We start from the raw sequence: 20,869 nt of genomic DNA, 5'->3' as shown, positions 1-20,869 counted from the left end.
CCGCGGGGCCGGCGCGCGGGACTGGGGCCGGCGGCGGAGGGCGCGAGCGGAGGAGGGCGCGGGGCGGAGGCCGCGGGGAGGCAGGCGGGGGCGGCACCGCGGGGCCGGGGGTGGAGCCGGGGCGCGCGCTCGCCGCCCCCGCATCCGCTCGGCCCCGCCCCCTCCAATCCGCTCGGCCCCGCCCCCTCCAATCCGCTCGGCCCCGCCCCCTCCAATCCGCTCGGCCCGCCCCCTCCAATCCGCTCGGCCCCGCCCCCCCATCCGCTCGGCCCCGCCCCCTCCAATCCGCTCGGCCCCGTCCCCTCCAATCCGCTCGCCGCCCCCCCATCCGCTCGGCCCCGCCCCCTCCAATCCGCTCGGCCCCGCCTCCTCCAATCCGCTCGCCGCCCCCCCATCCGCTCGGCCCCGCCCCCTCCAATCCGCTCGGCCCCGCCCCCTCCAATCCGCTCACCGCCCCCCCATCCGCTCGGCCCCGCCCCCTCCAATCCGATCGGCCCCGCCCCCTCCAATCCGCTCGGCCCCGCCCCCTCCAATCCGCTCGGCCCCGCCCCTCCAATCCGCTCACCGCCCCCCATCCGCTCGGCCCCGCCCCTCCAATCCGCTCACCGCCCCCCATCCGCTCGGCCCCGCCCCCTCCAACCCGCTCACCGCCCCCCATCCGCTCGGCCCCGCCCCCTCCAATCCGCTCGGCCCCGCCCCTCCAATCTGCTCACCGCCCCCCATCCGCTCGGCCCCGCCCCCTCCAATCCGCTCGGCCCCGCCTCCTCCAATCCGCTCGCCGCCCCCCCATCCGCTCGGCCCCGCCCCCTCCAATCCGCTCGGCCCCGCCCCCTCCAATCCGCTCGGCCCCGCCCCCTCCAATCCGCTCGGCCCCGCCCCCTCCAATCCGCTCGGCCCCGCCCCTCCAATCCGCTCACCGCCCCCCATCCGCTCGGCCCCGCCCCCTCCAATCCGCTCACCGCCCCCCATCCGCTCGGCCCCGCCCCCTCCAACCCGCTCGGCCCCGCCCCCCCATCCGCTCGCCCCAGCCCTCCAACCCGCTCGCCGCCCCCATCCACTCCCCGCCCCCTCTCCCAACCGGACGGGCGCGGCAGCAGCGCGAGGGCCCACACCCCGAGCGAGGGGTAGTGCTAACCCTTGACCGGGACAGTCCTGGTTCCGCCCCGTCCGGCTCTGGGCGCGTGTGCCGGGGACCACTGCCCCTACTCTGCAGATCGGGCCCCGAAGCTGGCTTACCGGGGAGAAGGGCGGGCTGCGCGGACGAACCCCTGCGGGGGGGGCTCCTGGGTCCGCGCGGCCGCGGGGGGGGCGGGTGCCGCGCACAATTTTCGGTTGGCCAGCTCCGCTCCGGGATCCCCTCCCAGAAGGTCCCCGAGATGAAGGGAGATCCGGGCGGGGGAGGCTAGACCGGGACGAGAGAACCCCCTGGCGCCTCTGCCCCCCGGCCCCTAACGCCTTCCCGAAGGATAGGTCGGACCGGCTCCCGGACCCAAACTCTCGGAGGTAAAAGTGGTTTCAGCTCAGCGTCCCTCCCCCATCTCCCCGGCCGTCCGTGGCGGGGCCTACTCTCGATTTGCCACCAGGGTTGGAGACAGAGTCACGTTTGTTTAAGGAAGATGGTCTGTGATTCTCACTCACGCCTCTTCTCACCTGTCACCTGCTGTGACAACACTGACAGGCACCGGGCTTGGTTTTGAGCCTTATTTTATTTTGCTCATACGCTTGCATTAGAAGCTCTGTGTTAGGCTGTGGGACACACAAAGACAGGAAAGGCATTTTCCCTGCCCAGCAAAGACTGCAATCAAAAGGAAGGCACTTTATAAACTCGAAAAATAGACCATAAAAGCAGGCTGAGGCCTGTAAAACCATAAAATGTAAAAGTCAATTTTAGGGTTATTTTAAAAGCCCTCTAAAAACAAAGAAGAGAAAGCAAAAAAAAAAAAATCTGTTAGATGAACATAAGAAGAATATAGCTTTGTACTTTGGTCTTACAAGAGAAAAAATTGGTAGGAAAGAAAAAGGAAAGAAAAAAAGGAAAGAAAAGAATTCAATAGAGAATATGAGTAAAAGAGACCCTACAGGAGAAGAAAAATCCATATATTACCCAGGCTTGGACACAAAATCACAAAGAGGTGTGTGTGTATGTGTCTGTGTGTCTATACAATAGTTTTAAAGCGAAAGGTATATAGAGAAAAATAATACAGGAGAAATATAGTGAAAACAAACACGTAAAGTTACTAATTTCAGAGAAATATCCAAATTTTCTAACATTTCTGCTAAGGACTTGAATCTGTGATGTTTTGCAATTATAGGCATATTTGTAGATTTATGAAGTTGTAGGTGTGAAGGAGCAGGTGAAATAATGGTAATATAGAAGGCTTTGGGGTTCCATAAACTGGTCTTAATCCCGCTGTTACTTATGAGTTATTTGATCCTGGGAAATGTCCTTAATTTCCCCAACCTCAGTTTTCTCATCCATCTTCTCAGGGGGGTAATTGTTTCTTTCTATTTCATGGACTTGTTTGAACTTTATAGAAAATGAAATGGAAAACACTTTACCCAGAGCCTAGCTCTAAATAATAGGTGTAATTCTTATTATATTACTACTACCACAGCAGCAACTGCTGCTGCTAGTTTATTTTAATACTTTTATTTCTCTTCCTGGTCAATTAAGTTCAAGGTAAGATTTCAGCCACAAGGTCCCCTCCGGAGTTCTCAGAATGTACCACGAACTGAAAGCTTACAAGTTTTGGGGAAGTAAAAAAAAGAAATGCTCATTCTTTTCATGGGGACATTGATTTGTGGGTGAACTGTGTCCATTACAGTCCAGGTACACAGCATTGGCTGAAAAGTCCCTGCAAAGAAGAGGTTTGCAGAAGCAAGAAGAACAAGAGTGAGCTGCTCTGCCCCTAGGTCATTGTTAAGCAAGTAATTACAGATCATTTCCTTAATAATAACCAGCATCCCTGTAGCACTTCTCAGTTCACAGGGTACTTTTTACATCATCTTACTCGCATTGGCTGACTTCCCCTGTTCTCCTTCCCTTTGACACTCAGGCTGTTTTTTGTTTTTTGTTTTTTTCAGTTTGCAAAAGGGGCAGACAAATGTCAACAGGAAAGTCCACACAAAATACGCCAGCAGGGCCTTAAAGGTCAAGCTGAAGGTAACTTCCTATCAGTGTGCTCTGCTTCTGACCTAATCAAAAGAGGCAGGTCATTGAGCAGGCCAAGGACCTAGTGGCTCCTGGCCCGCAGGTAAACAAAAAATTGCTAGCTCTGGTCTCTACACACTATCCAAGGACACAGTTTACAGCCCTTTCTCCTAGTATTTGTCCAAGTGGGTGGGAAGGAGGTGGGCAAAAATGGCTTTGGGTCTGAATCTGTCTAAATCTTTGTTTGCATATGGGAGATAAACAAAGATAAAGCATTTTATCTCCTACTAAGAGACTCTGGAAATCCATTATCCCTGAGTTGTAGAGAGAGTTGTTAAGAAAATCAAACACAGGGAAGCCCCTGTGGCTTAGTGGTTTAGGGCTGCCTTCAGCCCAGGGTGTGATCCTGGAGACCTGGGATGGAGTCCCACGTTGGGCTCCCTGCGTGGAGCCTGCTTCTCCCTCTGCCTGTGTCTCTGCCTCTTTCTCTCTCTGTCTAATAAATAAAATCTTTAAAAAAATCAAACAGATAGCTTCAAATAATACCTGGTAGATACTGTTATTGTTCATTTCATTTGGAGTTGGTCTTGGACTTTAGGGTTGGTCATTAGAAAAACCCCATTCTTCTTTTTCCACTTCTACTTCCATGAAGTTTGGAATGTTAAGAATGTGCATGAAGGTGAGTCAGGTTCCCCAAATTTGCAGCAGTATTGCTGGTAGATTGAGAGGACTCAAATGAAGGGTTTCAGGGAATTTGAGTTCAGGATTTCTTACAAAAGTTGGTGGTCAGTTATCCCTCCTTTTCAAAGGCTAGTGGTTATTCACAAGACAGGACTAGAAAGAGGACAGATCTGGACATCTACCTTGAAGAAATTAATAGGCAATTATTTCCCTATCAGCCTACCATGAGTAGCCACACTGCATACATTACCTGTGTTTGAAAATTGCAACAAGCCTGTAAGAAAGATATTAGTATCCATACCTGATAGAAGAAGGACCTAAGGTGCACTGAGTTTCTGCAGATAGATCTAAGAGAAAAAGCTGGTGAGAACCAGAGGCAGGATTGGACCTGCTGTCAAGACCAGGGTCTTTCCATAGTGTCATCCATCCCTGTGATGATCCACATGAAAAAACCTGGCTCAGTGGCCACACATAATTGCATAATGCCAGAGGAATGCTATAGCATTAATTAAATCAACCAGTATGGTGTTTACCTTGGAAGAACAGTGTATTTTACGCCCATGTCCCCTAACATGTCTCAAATGTAACATGTTCCCGACTTAATTGGAAACCTTTGAACTTAATTGCCCCTTCCCCCATAGCTGCTCTGTCTCCATTGATGGCAACTCCACCCTTTGTTTCCTGAGCTCTTTATCTCATACCCCACATCCAAACCATCACCCAATCCTGCAGGCTCTACTTTCCAAATGGATCTAGAATCTAACCACCCTTCCCCACTTCTATTCTTCCCATTATCTCTTGCCTCTCAATGACTGTAGCCACCCAACAGATGTCTTTATTTCACCCTAACCCCCTTGTACAGTCGCTTCCCAGCTCAGCGGCCACAGTGGTTCATTCCAGATTCCCATTTCACTGAGAGAGTGACCCACAGGGCCCTCACTCTCTCTCTGATCTCACCTATCCTTCTCTACGTTGTTTCCTCTGCTTAAGTTCTACTACTCTCCTGGCGGTTCCTCAAACACACCGGGTATCCTTCCTCTTCCAAATGCTTTCTCCATGGGCTTACGCTGCTGTGGCTCATGGTGCGCCTCATGCTGCCCAAGCTGGGGGCCACATAGTACCTAACTTAACCATCATATGAGGTACATGCTATTCTTATCAGCCCTTTTGAAAGATGGGGAAATTGAAGCGTGGGGATTTAAGGAGCATGATGAGTCCATGCTCTTAACGACTAGCCTCTGCCACCTCTAAAAATGATGCTTGAAGTCACCATGTTAAAGCCCTTGTTTTTTTGAGCTATTCATCTTTTTCATCTGTCAGAAGCTAGATTTAAACATATATTTTATTTTTTTAACATGTATCTTAGATGTGAATTTGCAGGTGTTTGCTATGCAATCCAGTGACATTTTCCTTCTATTTCAACGCAGAGACTCTGGTAGTCATGTTATTTTTATTTTGCACAACAAAGACATTCACTGGCTTTGACTTTCTTTTCCTGGTTGGCACATCTTATTGGTTTAGTTCAAAGAACTTTATAATCCCTTCTAGGAATAGTTGGCTGTCTTCTTCTCTCATTCATTCTTTACCAATCTTTCACTAATCAATAGGGAGATTAATATGTACAGAAGTACAGAAGCATAACAACTTCTAGAGACTACTGGTTCCATTCATATGTTCTCTGAATTATTGGAGAGATGGAATCAGAGCAGATACCTGCTATTAGCAGTTGGCTTAGGGGAACGAGAACTTCCAGTTTCCCTATGAGTGAAAAAGTGCCAGAACCCATGGGTAAAGATTTTTATTGCAGATAGACTTAGGATAAAGTGAATGAAAGAGGAGTGAATTGAGTTAGGAGAATTGGAAGATGAAAAGTGTGCCAAGAAATAAGGGAGTAGAATCTTAGGGATTTGGATGAGTGTGGAGTGTGTAAATATATATGAAAATCTTCTACCAACCTTTACTATTGGCCATCCAAGTTCCAAATACATCAACCCAACAATTTGTCCTCAATTTTCCACCGGCCCTTTTTTTCCACTGTCAGAATGAACCCAATGCCTGTGAAACAAATCTTCAGTAATGTGAAAAAGTATCAATGACATAGTTTTTGTTAACCTTTTCTCTTTTATAAGCTTTAACATCACGTCTTTTTGCTTTTCCATTTTTGTTTTTATAATCACTTGGAAGTAAAACCACATTCTCCTTGGTAAATATTAGCACAAAATTGCTCCCACCTATTACGTTTGCTCTGTGTGCTAGGCACCCTGCTTGGGTGTTTACACACATTACATCATTGTCTCCTCATGAAAGCTTTAAGGTACAAAATTATCTTCCTACTTTATGGAAGAGGAGCCTGAGTCCCAGAGCTACTAAGTAATTAAAATGTAGGCCCCCTGGAGAAAAAATATGTGGGTTTTTTTGTTTTTTGTTTTTCTCTTTGTTGTCATCATTTTTAAACTGTCCTGTTTCTGGCACCAGAACAGTGCCTCACACATGGTACATACTCAATAAATATATTTAGAATGTTAAATGATCTTGCTCACACAACTGTAAATGCCAAACTGACAGGCTTCTCCATTCCAAAGTCTGTATCTTGAATCACCTGCTACAAATGCCTCTGAGAGTCTTGTCAATGTGGCTCTTTGAGAGAACTGATGGACACCTTTAAATTAGCAGCCTGAGATGGGATGTGTCTCACATTGTTCCCTTTTTATATAAACTCCCGAAGGCCCTTTTTCCTGCCCAAATGAAAATATCATTGCCACTTTTTTCATCGTAAAAATCACCAAGCTCATTGAGAGATAATAATACAAAAAAGTATAAAAATTTAAGACAAGGATTAGGCTGAAGCAAGGGAAACATTTACCTGTGGTGTGACACCTAAGGAGGAGGGCAAAAACAAACAACATTTTAATTCACTATTTTTAAAAATAAAAATCAGGGGGATCCCTGGGTGGCTCAGCGGTTTGGCGCCTGCCTTTGGCCCAAGGCGCGATCCTGGAGTCCCGGGATGGAGTCCCACGTCGGGCTCCCGGTGCATAGAGCCTGTTTCTCCCTCCTCCTGTGTCTCTGCCTCTTTCTCTCTCTCTCTCTATGTCTATCATAAATAAATAAATAAATCTTTAAAAAAAATAAAAATAAAAAATAATAAAAAATAATAAAAATCAATGCAAAGAATTCCACGATGAGGGCAGCCCCAGTGGCACAGCGGTCTAGCGCCACCTGCAGCCCGGGGCATGATCCTGGAGACCTGGGATGGAGTCCCACGTGGGGCTCCCTGCGTGGAGCCCGCTTCTCCCTCTGCCTGTGTCTCTGCCTCTCTCTCTGTGTCTCTATGAATAAATAAATAAAATTTAAAAAAAATTCCACGATGAGCAAAATACCAAAAAATGTACATAAATACGAGATCTGTGGGCCAGGACGAAGGTGTGGCAAGGGAGGCACCTGCTCTAAGGGTCATGTGAGTGCAGTCAGAACCTGTCAGTATTTAAAGTCTTGATATTTTGTCCACCATGGATTTTTTCCTGCATTGACTTGGAATTTTTTTTTTATAAATTGCATTAGTATGTTATTTATTTCGATAACTGAAGTTTGGGGGCCACTTCCTTAAATTTTGCACCTAGCCCTAATCCCAAACCTGATAGAAATGAATAGAGAGGTTGCTCCAAATCGAAGACAACCACTATTAATGTTCGGTGAACAGCTTCTCAAACATCTGACTTGGCAGGTGTTTTTTTTATCCCCACTGCTCCCATTCTTTCCACTTTTGATATATAGTTAACCACGGTAAGCAGTGACTGTGTTGTGCCCAAGATTGCGAATCCGAGAAACCACCGAGGAGCCGACACCGATGCAAACACACGAGGGTTTATTTACAAGCTCGAGCTTGGGTCCAAGTGTACCCGACACAGCGGAGCAGGGACTTGGACCCCGAGGCTAAGAGGCTTAGCAGCTTTATAGGGGCCAGTGGGATTGTAACATAGGCAGAAAGTTGCACAGTCATGTCGGTCCACACGCAGGTGGCCGATTGAATTACATTTTACCCTATAGTATCCATTTGAGCTGGCTTCTTGTTTTGGTCAGAATTGGCGCGCAGTTTTGGGGGGCACAAGGCGGGGTTACGTTGTTATGAGCCGATTTCCGATTAGGGTGTGCCCAGCGGCCTGACTAGGGTGGGGCAGCGCCTTAAGCAATAAGCAGGTCCTGTGGGGGTGATACAGGAGGTGGCGGGTGCAGCACAAAATGGAGTTAGTCCTGCTCTGCTTGTCCAGGGGTAGGGGATTTTTGTTAAACTTCCTGGGTCCCACAACTGCAGCATTGTTTTGATGGGACACGGGGCAATCCGTGTTATGGGCATACCAAGGTTATTTAATTAATAAACTCCCTGTTTATTAAATAACATGTCAACAAACATTATTGTACATACTTTTTGCCCCCTTATCTGATTATTTCTTGGGATGAGTTCCTAGATTTGGAATTGATGGGTCAAAGGGTTTATGCTTTTAAAAGCAATGAAGAAAAAAATAACAATAATAAATAAATAAATAATAAAAATAAAAGCAATGAAGGCCACTTGGAATCATGGGCTATTGAGTTTAGCCCCCTTTATGCAAGCTTTACAGAATTTATTTTTTTCAGTTTTTATTTTAATTCCATTTAGTTAACATGCAGTATAATATTAGTTTCAGGTGTACAATTTAGTGACCCAACACTTCCATACATCACCCGAAGCTCAGGTTTACAAAATTTTTAATGTATTCCCTTTTCTTTGGACAGGACCAGGAGACAAAATGTCATCACAATTTTTTCCGATATCCCTGGCTTCCGAAGGTAAAGAAGAAATCTGTCCATGAGTTCTTGTTTTGTGCCTGGTACGGTCAGTCTCTACAATAGATTGGGAACGTGGGAAAAGGAGAATGACACACGACGTGAAGGCCTCAGACATGGCCTTTCTGTGTAAAGAGGTTACAAATGACCTGCTGAGAAGGTTCCCTTCCACTTTTTAATTCTGCAAAGAAAAATCTTCACATTGGAAAGGCATTAAATTGTCATATTTGGCCAGATTGCTAGGGAAATTCATGACATAAAACAAGTAACTCAATTATTTGTCATAATAAAGGTCATGAATAACTACATTTTATCAAAATCTGTCCTCTCCTTTCCTTTTCCAGCCTTTCCCTCCTCCTCCTGCTTCTTTACAAGTGTATAAGGAATTCGTATTTATCGGTATAGAAGAATAACTTCTTTGTCACTTACAAATTTGGCAAAGATTTGAACACTGGGTAACACCAAGAGTGTGTTACAGGTAACAGGCACTCTAGGCACTTTTCATGGGCTCAGGGAAAGTCACGCAATGGATTCTCCCTCAGAAACTCCTGAAGGAACCAAGCCAATATCTTCATCTCAGACTTCTGGCCTCCAGGACTGTGAGAGAATAAATGCCTGCTGTGTTAAGCCCCTCCATTTGTGGTGATTTGTTATAGCAGCCCTAGTTCTATGTGACTAAGAAGTAATTCAAGTGGAGAGAAGGGTTGGCTAAGGGCCAATGCTTAAGTGGGTTTATAATTCAGGAATCTTGCTAGAGTGGGGTGAAGGTGGTCCCTCCAAAATGGTAGTTGTCCATGTCCTAATCTCTGCAATGGGACCTTATTTGGCAAAAGGACCTTTCAAATGTAATTGAAGGAAGGATCTCAAGATGAGATCATCCTGGACTTAAGGTGGGTCCTGAATCCAAGGACAAGTGTCCTTGTGAGAAAAAGAAGGGCCTGTAAACATAGAGGCAGAGATTGGAGTTACACAGCCAGTGAGTGCCTGAGCCACCAGAAGTTGCAAGAGATAAGGAAGGATTCTTCTGTAGAGCCTTTGGAGGGAGCATAGTCCTACTGACACCTTGATTTTGGACTCCTGAACTCCAGGACTGTGAGAGAATAAAGTTCTGTTGTCTTAAGCCGCCAAGTTTGTGGTAATTTATTTCGGCAGCCATAGGAAACTGATATACTTGGTGTTTAGAGTTCTAGTTTTTTCTATTTCTTTATAACTAAAAGGCACTTGGCTTTGGAGTTGGGAAAAAATGTCTTGTCAATCCAGGATGCTTGAACTTGTTTGGAAAGGGTTTAAACTTGGGCATTCAAGATTTTAAGCCACCTAGGGTGGGGTGGACAGTAAGTTTGTGAGGTTTATCTTGGGAGGAGAGAGGGTTGGTTGAGGGAGAGATGTCCAGCCTACCAATGACTCACCTGTTACAGGACATCAGTGGTCCCATCCTGGGATGTCAGGTCTAGCTCTGTCCTGAGAGTGGTGGCGTAGGGTACAAGTACAGTTTCTGGCAATGCCATTCAACCCCAAGTCCCTTTAGGTCCTTGACTTTTCTTGCCTCTTCCTGGGCCTCAGTCTGTTGGCTCTGCCCTTCCATACTCCTGCTGTCTCCAAGCCCAGCTGCCTGGACCCACCCTCACCTGTCTTTGCTCATGTATTATAAGGCCTAGATTTTATATATTGCCTTGACATCTTTGAGCTTCACAGAGCCCCCAAGACCTAATTGTAAGTCTCTCTGTTCTTGCCAGATTTGACCTCCACCCAGTGAGAAAGGTTCCCCACCCCTGTAGTTTCTCCATCAGTTGGACCAGTTATACTCCAGTGGTCTTCAACCTAATGGGTTTCACAAGTCAATTACATCCTCTTGAGGGAAGCTGGAGGCACCTCACCCTTTTATTACTACAAAGCCTGCCTCCTGCCATCTGTCTGTTTCACTCTGCTCCTGAGTGTGGTCATGATGTGACCCTGCCTGGCAGATAGTGTCCTCCTCCCCTGGGCTGTGAGTGTAAGTGACTAATAACCCACTATCTATTTCATCAGTCCAGTGTGGAGTGTCATATGTTTAGTCATTTCATACTATTTGGGGCAAGGGATCCTTCCTTCACCCACAAGGTGAATCACAACACTCTGTGTTGAGCCCAAAGCTTCCACTCTGCAATTTTCTTTCTTCCAGGCCCATTACCTGCAGAAAAACATGCTTGGGTTTCTATCCCAGACATTCCCACTTTCCCACCTGAATCCCTGGCCAAATAGCCAATTCTCAGGCAGCCTCTAAGCTCTAGACCAGTAACCCCCAGCCCGGCTGTATCTTTTACCTGCTTAGAGAAGAGAGGTGCTTTCAAGATACTCCAGTATTTTAGGAGGTGAAAGTGGGTGCAGGGCCCAGGGTAGGAGGGGGGGATGTGTTTTCAGTTATCCTTTCCCTTTCTCTGATTTAAGATGTCAATTCCAAGCTCCAGAATTCCTGCTTGTGGCTATGGGTATCTGAAACCAATTTTTTTTTAATTTTTTATTTATTTATGATAGTCACACAGAGAGAGAGAGAGATAGAGAGAGGCAGAGGGAGAAGCAGGCTCCATGCACCGGGACCCCGACGTGGGACTCAATCCCGGGTCTCCAGGATTGGGCCCTGGGCCAAAGGCAGGCGCTAAACCGCTGCACCACCCAGGGATCCCTGAAACCAAAATTTCCACCCTCAAGCATTAAAAAGCCAGAAAGAAAGAAAAAGAGAAAGACTTTTGATCATTTCAAATTTTATGAATAAAAACAAAACATCTGTTCAGAAATTCAGTTGACTTCTCTCTTCCTCCCTTCCAATCCCTTTCCCTCACTTCCTTCCCCTCTACAGCCAGGCTTCTTCTTTTTATTAAGGGTACAAGCCCATGGATTGTATGCACAGATACATGCCACCATCACCACAGTCCATTTTAAAACATTTTTATTGTCTCAGAAAGAAACCCTGGGCCATAACCCCCATCCTTCATCTCCCTTCCAGCCCCAAGCAACCACTAATCTACTTTTTGGCTCCATGGATGTGCCTATTCTAGACATCTCATGGGATATAATGGTATCTTATAATGTAGAGACTTAATGTGGCTTCTTTCACTTAATATAATATTTCCAAGTTTCATCAGTCATGTATCCTTCTTGTGGCTGATACTATTCCATTGTGTGGATATACCACATCTTGTTTATCTATTCATCAGTTGATGAATATTTGGGTTGTTTTTATCTTTTTATTTTTTAAAGATTTTATTTATTTGAGAGAGAGGGACAGAGAGATGGAAGACAGAGAGAGAGCATGAGCCGGGTAAGGGACAGAGGGAGAAGCAGACTCCCTGCTGAGCAAGGAGCCCAATGTGGGGCTTAATCCTGGGACCCCAGGTCATGGCCTGAGCTGAAGGCAGGTGCTTTTCTAACTGAGCCACCCAGGCGTCCCTGTTTCTATCTTTTGACTGCTATGTATAATATTGCTATAAATATTCATGTACAAGTTTTCATGGGGACATACGTCTTCATTTCTAGGAGTGGAATGGCTGGGTCACATGGCAACTGTATGTTCAACTTTTTGAGGAACTGCCAGCTTGTTTTTCAACATTCCTGCCAGTAGAATGTTTGAGTTTCCAATTCCTACACACCCTTCCCAATTCTTGTCATTATCTTTGCTTTTTTATGGTTTTGTTTTTGAAGACTCTCTAGTCTGGACCGAGGATGCCCCGAAGGGTAGTAGCTGTGTCTCTTGCTGCCAAAATGGTGGTGTAAGGGTAATAGTACATATTTTCACAGTGATGAGAAGAACCAATATTTTAATGCCTCAAAATATGATCCCACTATCCTGTAACAGGCCCCCTTATCTATTCACACAACAAATATAGACTCATTCCCCCTGAAGTACTAAGCACTGTGCTCCATGCCATGGGAAACAGGTGAGCTGTGTCTTCTGCCCTCGAGATCCAAGCCCTGCATCCCTGCCTCAGTTGGGGAGCAAAAGCTGTGTCCTCCTCCTGAGAGGCTCACCTATCCTCCTGCTCCACCTTGGCTGGTGAGAGCCTTGCCCTTCTGGCCAAAAGAGCAGGGATGACAGATATTTTTCTTTTCTTTCTTTTTAACAGATAAAGGAAAAGATGACTCAGTCAAAAAGGACAGGCCATACAAGATCTTTTTCAAAGATCTCTTTCTTTTCAAAGAAAATGAAATGGCAGAAAAGAAAAAGGTAAAGTTTTATTAAAAACCCAATCCAAATTAATGTTAGAAATTTATCCTCTTACCCACCACTTTTATGAACTTTGCTGGCGTAAGAAAAGGGGTCAGGTACCGCACGCTATGTTGGGGTGTAAACATGCACGACAGGAACAACATCAAGCCCATGGCAAGGATCTAATGATCACTGCCTACTGGTGGAAGACACACACACTGTGGCCAGCGCATATGACAAGTGTGGTACACCCCACTTCATTGATTTCAATGCTCATATTTTTTCACATTTTCTTATTCCTGAAGGGGGATCCAGCTTATATAGGTAGGATGCCATGTATAATTGGCAGTGCATAAAATAATAGTGCTTCTATAAATGACATCTTAGACTTGGTAAAATACAGTAATAGAGCATACAAAAGACATGTAGAGAAAGGAGTGACCATCTTTGTTAGAGAGAAGGGTGATGGTGATGGGGGTGGGGATGGAGGTGGGAGAGTATGTGTGTGTCTGTTTGTATCACATGCACAAAGACTTCACTGAGGAGATAGCGAGAGCTGAATTGTTAAGAATAAGTTAAAATTCACCAGATTCAGATAAGAGGATGTATGTGTGCATTAGGGAGAGGGGCGGAGAAGGAAGAAGGAACAAAAGTGGAAGGGGGGGTCATTTTAGAATTATTTGGTATGGGGCAGCCCCAGTGGCACAGCGGTTTAGCGCCGCCTGCAGCCAGGTTGTGATCCTGGAGACTGGGGATCGAGTCCCATATCAGGCTTCTTGCATGGAGCCTGCTTCTCCCTCTGCCTGTGTCTCTGCCTCTCTCTCTCTGTGTCTCTCATGAATAAATAAATAAAATCTATTAAAAAAATAAAAAAATAAAGAATTATTTGGTATGAAGCTAAACCAGAGATGAGGCGAACTTTCCAGCTGTGCCTTGCAGTTAACCTCACTCCTTATATTATTGTACCTTTTATTACACAATTTGGATTTCAAAAGGCTTGCTTTCCTTATTCCTGGATGAAGAAAATGTCTAGAAATGCTGAATAACAGATTCATCTGTAAGGTGAAGGTTTTATGCTTGTGTTCTATAGTTTTATTGAAAGCATCCAAAATTAAATTGATTCATGAATATAAAAGGTTGATTTATTTATGTTTAATGGGGAGGTCCATTTCCTCTCAAGTTTTCAACTCAATTCCACAGAACCAGTCATTTCAAATCAGTGGAATTTCCAAGTTACCTGCAGTTTGGGCAAGACAGGATGAAAAAATAAAAATGAAACTGAAAATAAAGCCAGAACACTATCTAGTCTCATATTTGTGACATCCATGTTTAGTAAAGGTTGAATGTCTTTATGTTTGTGCTCAGCTTCAGAAGAGAAAGAATTACAAATTATACCCAGTCCTTCAGAGATAAGAACTCAAAGTTGCTTGTTTAATGTATCAATAAAAAGAAATATACCAATAATGAGAAAAGACTTAATGCAAATGATATTTTTATATATGATCACTATATTTTTAAAGACAACATTATTTTGGTATAATAGATATTATTTTAAACTTTCACACTTGGGCAGGAAAAATTTATAAACCGCAGCATGAAAGTCTACCAAAAGTCTACCTTTTCATCTCGAATGAAGAGTCGTTCACACCTGGGCCAAGTAGCATTCTACTCTGACGCACCTGGTGGCTCATTTGAAAAATTTGGGTTAGATCCCACTCTTATTCTAAGATTAACAGAAGGTAAGTCTAGATTACTGTTAAAGAATATTTTTTGAATATTTACTATTAATGTCAGGTTTGGGGGCTTTTCTGGAGGTAAAAAAAAAGTATGCTGTCTCATACTATGGTTGAGTGGAAGGGAAGGGAAGGGAAGGAAGGGAAGCCCTTTTTTGTAAATGGAAGCTGAGAGTCAGGACAAAATCTATTTTAAATAAGAAAACAGGGATGCCTGGGTGGCTCAGTGGTTGAGTGTCTGCCTTCAACTCAGATGGAGTCCCACATCAGGCTCCCTGCAGGGAGCCTGCTTCTCCGTCTGCCTGTGTCTCTGCCTCTCTCTGTGTGTCTCTCATGAATAAATAAATAAAATCTTTAAAAATAAAAAAGTAAATAAGAAAACCTATTTTTCCAAGAAATAGATTGTTACTTATTTTTATGTCTCTAAGGAAGAAAGCCACTGTCAAAACGATACAGTATTAAAGGTTATGGCTAGGACCATCGAAATTCATTTCTAGATGTAGAAATATATAGAAACTTTCTAAAGAGAAGTCGTGACTTTCCAGGCCATACAACTCATAGATCCAGAATCAGGAAGCTAATAGAATTAACTAAGTTTCTCTGTTGTTACAAAAACATAACCTGTTTTAATGGCACCTGAAGGCAACACGTTAAAATATTACAGGCTATGAATTATTGCTCTATGAAAAGGGGCCATGTGGTAATCAAAATGTCATAGACATTTCTTACTTATCAGATCAAGAAGTGCCTCCAAATGAAATAGAAAGCAGTTTGAAAAAAAAGAAAAAAAAAAAAGAAAGAAAGAAAGCAGTTTGAAGCCAGTGAGGTTGAAGTGATTAATGCTAAGATGATGGGGTCATAAAATCTTCCCCCAAAATGAGTCTTGTCTAAATTTTTAAATTAAGGGATCCCTGGGTGGCACAGCGGTTTGGCGCCTGCCTTTGGCCCAGGGCACGATCCTGGAGACCCGGGATCGAATCCCACGTCGGGCTCCCGGTGCATGGGGCCTGCTTCTCCCTCTGCCTGTGTCTCTGCCTCATTCTCTCTCTCTCTCTGTGACTATCACAAATAAATAAAAATTAAAAAAAATTTTTTTAAATTTTAAATTAAAAAGGAAGGCGGAAAGGAAGGAGGAAGTGGGGAAGATACATTGAGTGTCCAGGATTTGCCATGGTAACTTAAAAATTTCGTAACTTTGCCAAATTGTGATGAAAAAAAAAAATCTTCAGAAAACCACAACAAAACACTTAGGAAAGAACTCCAGAGTCAATAATTAGTATAAAAGAGGGAAGCCATGTTAACTTTTTTTAGATTGTGAAGGTGCATATTCTGCACTATCGTATGAAAAAGTGCAAATGTCAGGTGACATGGTAGTATCAGTGACCACTGATAGGGTACAGCTAGGTTCAGTCTTGTGTCTCGTAGTTCACCTCTGTAGAGTGGTCAACCTTAAGTCATCAAGAGCACTTAAAATGATATGTGATATGTTTTAGAGTTCTACATAAAGTGGCTACCTCCAAAAATCCTTGCCACACTACCGCTTCTGAGATAACTAGCGAAGATGGCTTTGCAGGTGACTCTATATGACACCATGCTGATTGACAGAGGGGTGACTGGTCTCTTAAGAGTAAATGACATAAAGTAGACTCTTAAAAAAGGAAATGGTAAAATTGTTTGGTATTATCCAAGGCAATCTGGGCTCTGTCAGCAATGGAAATCAGGTTGTCAGTTTTTGCCAATTACACAGACAAGCAATTTGGATGTTTTTGTGGAAAATAGAGAAATTCTCCTCAGACTCTTTCCAATTAAGAGTTGATTTGGTTGAAACCCCCAACCCCCAGCTTTACATTTCCTGCCTGAATTCTGATTAAAGACAAGTCTACATGATGTAAAAGGAGCAAGTGACCCCTACTTTGGGAGCCCAGTTATTTTTGTGTATGCAGTAGTAGCCAACTGCATGCAGTAGTAGCCAACAGCTAGATTACCTTGAAGAAATTACACAGGCAACTGTCATAGACAGATCGGTTGGGCTGCATAAAAGACGTGCCATTTCCTCCTCTACGTAGCTGACAGCCTGACTGTGGTTTACTCTTGGAGGGCAACACCACTGGAGCACATCCGCTGTGAGCCGTTAGGGGCTCTGGTGTTGAGGAACACTAATGCTTTAATGACGGTTTTATCATACATTGTCTCTTTGCCAAAAAAACCCTTCTGGATAGCTAGAAGAGCTAAAATGGGAAACCCATGTAACCAGTGTATTTAGACTTGAAGAATAAAATCACATCAACTCAGCCAGGTAGTATCATGATAAAGTAGCCCAAAATGTAAGCATAACTATAATATTTAATAAATGGACAGCATAGGATTTTGTTTTTTGTTTTTTTTTTTATTTTTTTTTATTTTTTATTTATTTATGATAGTTACAGAGAGAGAGAGAGAGGCAGAGACACAGGCAGAGGGAGAAGCAGGCTCCATGCAAGTTGCCTGATGCGGGACTTGATCCCAGAATTCCAGGATCACACCCTGGGCTGAAGGCAGGTGCTAAACCGCTGAGCCACCCAGGGATCCCCAAAACACCAAGAGTTAAAACAGTTCAGTCCACCTAGCACAGCCCTAGGAGTCACATGCCCCTCTGCCACACATTAGCTCTGTTGTCTTGGGCAAGTATCTTGACATCTCTGAGCTCACATACAGCATGGATATAGAAACATGTACCTCCTTGGGGTTAGTGTTAGGATTAAATAAAATTATTCATTTAAAGTGTCTAATATAGTTCATAGAATATGACAGAAACAAAATAAATGGTAGTTACTACTATGAAATTAGTTTTTTAGCGATTAGGAAGAAAGTTTATTTGAAGGTTTTTTTTTTTTTTTTTAAAGTCAGATACAACCTGTATCCAGTAATTTAAGTACATAGCTTTTATTTTATATAAACTCCTGAGGGTTAGAACTAAACCTCAGTCTCTTTCAATTTTCTTTGAAGGTGCAGACACAAAAAGGACACTTCATGAATTTATTAATGACCAGAGAGACAGGTTTCTGCTGGAGGTAGTAAAAATAATTTCTTTCTCCCATTAGTAAAACAGAAGACTTGCTGCAGAGCGTTGCCAAATTTCACCCTTGACATTTTACTTTTCCATTACATGCTCCAGATCTATTGCTCCTCCTGTCCTTTACCGAACAACTTCAGCTGGGCTTTTGTCATTATTCCACCAAAACTACTTTTGTCAAGGTTCTTGGTGACTTTCCCATTGCCAAGTTCAAACTGTCAACCTCATGGTCTTCCTTTTCCTTCCCTTTCAGCAGCAGTTAGATCATTTGGTCACTTCCTCTTTCTTGAAATGGCTTCTTCAGCTGGTTTCCAAGGATCCACTGTCTCTTGATTCTTTCTCATCACTGGCTGCTCACTCCTTCACAGTTTTCTTTTCTTGTTCCTCTTCTCCTTGGTCTCCAAATGTTGAAGCACTCCTTGCTCTGTGCTCTCTCTGCCCTCCTCCAGGCCCCTGGCTTTATAGTCCACTTCCCTATTAACAATTTCCAAATTTATGTCTCTACCCTGATCCTTTTCCCTGAATTCCAGACTCACAAAGGCAACCGTAATTCTTACCATAGCCACTTAGATGCCCAGTGGGCACCTCTGTTTTCACATTTCCAAAATTTTGCCCCTTCCATACTCTTCCCTACCCCCGCAGATTTGCATCTCGTGGTGTGCCCCCATCGCAGTGGGTAGCAATTTTCATTTTTTTCCAGTTGCTTGGGAAAAACCTGTTGGAGCTATCCTCAACTCTCCAACTTACAACCCACATCCCAATATACTTTCAAATATATTTTCTCGGGGATCCCTGGGTGGCTCAGCGGTTTAGCACCTGCCTTTGGCCCAGGGCGCGATCCTAGAGTCCAGGGATCAAGTCCCGCGTTGGGCTCCTGGCATGGAGCCTGCTTCTCCCTCCTCCTGTGTCTCTGCCTCTCTCTCTCTCTCTCCATGTCTATCGTAAATAATTAAATAAATCATAAAAATATATATATATATATATATATATATATTTTCTCCCAATATATCCATACACACACTACTTTTCATGACCTCCCCTGCCACCACTCTAATCCATGTCACCAATATCACTTGCATGAATTATTGATATAACTTCTGAATACTGGTATCCTGCTTCTACTTCTGCTCCCTACAGTCAGCATATTCTCCACACATGCCCCTCCTCTGCTGAAGACCGCTAGTGACTTTATCTGGTGCTCCCCAGTTGTTACTTCTTTAAAATTATCTCATTTACGTATTTTAAGTTCTTTTGTATTTTAATGCATGTGACATTATAATTTCTTTTTTCAGGCATGGCATTAAAAACCCAAGTGAATGATTATATTCTGTACTAAAAAAATAATAAAATAAAATAAAATAAAATAAAATAAAATAAAATAAGAGCTAGATGTCAAAGTTGTATTTGGGGATCTAAACAGGGTTCTTGGAGGCTGGTTCAATACCCCTAGCCGTGTGCAGTTTGGAGGAATGTGGCATAGACATTAGCAGGGTTAAAACCTTATTTTTTCATCCTACTTCCCAATGGAGGAGGCTTGGTAACTGCAGACTGCCCAGTTTCCCAATGCCTGAAATATTGGAGGGATATTGTGGATAATACAGGTAGACTTGCTCTTTGGAGTAATATGTATTGTTTTTTATTTTAAAATTTTTTAAGGATAGAACCTGAAGGGATATGGAGCTACTTTTGATTTGTGGGACACAGCCATGGTGGAACAATAATTGAGCCTCTTCATAAAAGGGAAAGAGGAATTAATTGGTCTCCCTTCTAAAGTCCCCAAAATAAAATTCCTCTATGAAATAAAGGCTGTAGTCTCAAGACTTGGCATGCTATTGTTTCTAAACCAAGTGATCACTTACTATGCAAGTTATTTCCCCCTTTATCATGAGAATTTTGAAATGTACTAGCAATGGGCTAGAAACGTGGAATAATGTTGCACTTCTGTTTTTAATATTCGCAGTATGCCCTGTCAACCAAAAGAAATACGATTAAAATGTTTGAAAACCACATGGCAGTGAAGGAACAGCAACTCATAAAAGCAGAAAAAAAGCTCCAAGAAGATGCAATGGCCTTTGAAGAGTTCCTTAGAGAAAATGACCAGAGATCTGTAGATGCTCTGAAAATGTTCGTTTGGTTCATTCTGGCCAAATTGCCTCCTCGCCAACCCTCACTCCCCCCCTCCCCCCCACCCAGTTTCTCAGAATACAATGCAACACAAAACAAACTAACAAATCCCCTTGTTACCCCTTGTTACTTTTCAGGGCAGCACAGGAAACTATCAACAAGCTCCAAATGACCACAGAGCTAAAGAAAGCCAGTATGGAAGTGCAGGCAGTGAAAAGGTGAGCCCAGGGCACCCTCTTTTCCTGCTCAAATGTCCAGACCCTGTTGAGACTTACTTGTGCCTCACAAGACCTACGTGGTCTTCCTTATCAGTTGATCATAAGTATGACCTCCTTTTTAAACAAGTAACCTGTCAATCAAGGGCCGGCTGTCTCTGCCTGGGTATCAGAGCACAGTGACCTCTGGCTGAAAAGTTCCTGTAACTTTCTCGTTGTAGAAGCCTAGAAATGGGTTGAGAAGAAGCAAGCCTGTGTTAAGAGTAAACTGTAAATTATTTTCTAAGTGCCTTCTCTCCTTCATTCTAAGGGATATTTCTTTCCACATTTTAACATCTCTGAAATTGGGATTCATGTTTACAACCATCTCTCAACTATAATGGGCAGTATTTTTTTATATTCATACTCACACTTAGTTGAACCTAAAATCGATATTAAGGATTTAATAATGACAGGATCCATAATGACAGGATCCATAATGACAAAAATTACAGGAAGGAGAATTGGGATAAAATTACTATACTACCTATCACTCTTTCTTTTTTTTTTTTTTTAATTTTCAAGCCCAGATGTTTTCTTTTGTGGTCAAGTGTATCTCATTTGATCTAATTTTAAATATCTAAAGAAGCTTCCTTCTATCATCATTCTTGGACAGGAATTTCATGACGCAGGAGACACTAGTCTTGGTATCAAGTCATACCAAAACTTGTTTGTTTGTTTGTTTGTTTGTTTGTTCTTTTTGAGGCTTTGATACTTAGTGTTTCCCTAAAACCAAGTCTTCAAGATTTGGGAGAAGAGGAAAACAGCTTGTCTAAAATACAGCAAATGAACTGGATGGCAGTTTCTTTGAAACCAATTGTTATTGACAGAATGTGTTTTCAAACACATTCTGGCTATGGAAGCCTA

General features: G+C 43.6%; 1 protein-coding gene across 8 annotated transcripts in view; it reads left to right on the top strand.

The window, feature by feature from the left end:
• The first annotated feature begins 1,138 nt into the window (after positions 1 to 1,138).
• Positions 1,139 to 20,869, top strand: part of CCDC38 (coiled-coil domain containing 38) — a 47,345-nt gene continuing 27,614 nt past the window's right edge. For 2 of the 8 annotated variants that reach the window (XM_077845887.1, XM_077845879.1), the window contains exons 1-7: positions 1,145 to 1,503; positions 8,606 to 8,659; positions 12,757 to 12,857; positions 14,413 to 14,578; positions 17,558 to 17,622; positions 19,585 to 19,748; positions 19,886 to 19,966. In XM_077845887.1, coding sequence (XP_077702013.1) covers positions 8,620 to 8,659; positions 12,757 to 12,857; positions 14,413 to 14,578; positions 17,558 to 17,622; positions 19,585 to 19,748; positions 19,886 to 19,966 — 617 coding nt within the window. In that variant the 5' untranslated portion in view covers positions 1,145 to 1,503; positions 8,606 to 8,619. Of the gene's footprint in view, positions 1,504 to 8,605; positions 8,660 to 12,756; positions 12,858 to 14,412; positions 14,579 to 17,557; positions 17,623 to 19,584; positions 19,749 to 19,885; positions 19,967 to 20,869 lie in introns of all 8 variants that reach the window. The other 6 variants (XM_077845880.1, XM_077845884.1, XM_077845885.1 and 3 more) reach the window with 6 other exon arrangements.

Source organism: Canis aureus, chromosome 13 (genome assembly GCF_053574225.1).
Source record: "Canis aureus isolate CA01 chromosome 13, VMU_Caureus_v.1.0, whole genome shotgun sequence".
In the NCBI taxonomy this organism is placed as follows: domain Eukaryota; kingdom Metazoa; phylum Chordata; class Mammalia; order Carnivora; family Canidae; genus Canis; species Canis aureus.
Note: the sequence above shows the minus strand (reverse complement) of the source record. Positions and strands in the feature narration are given on the sequence as shown.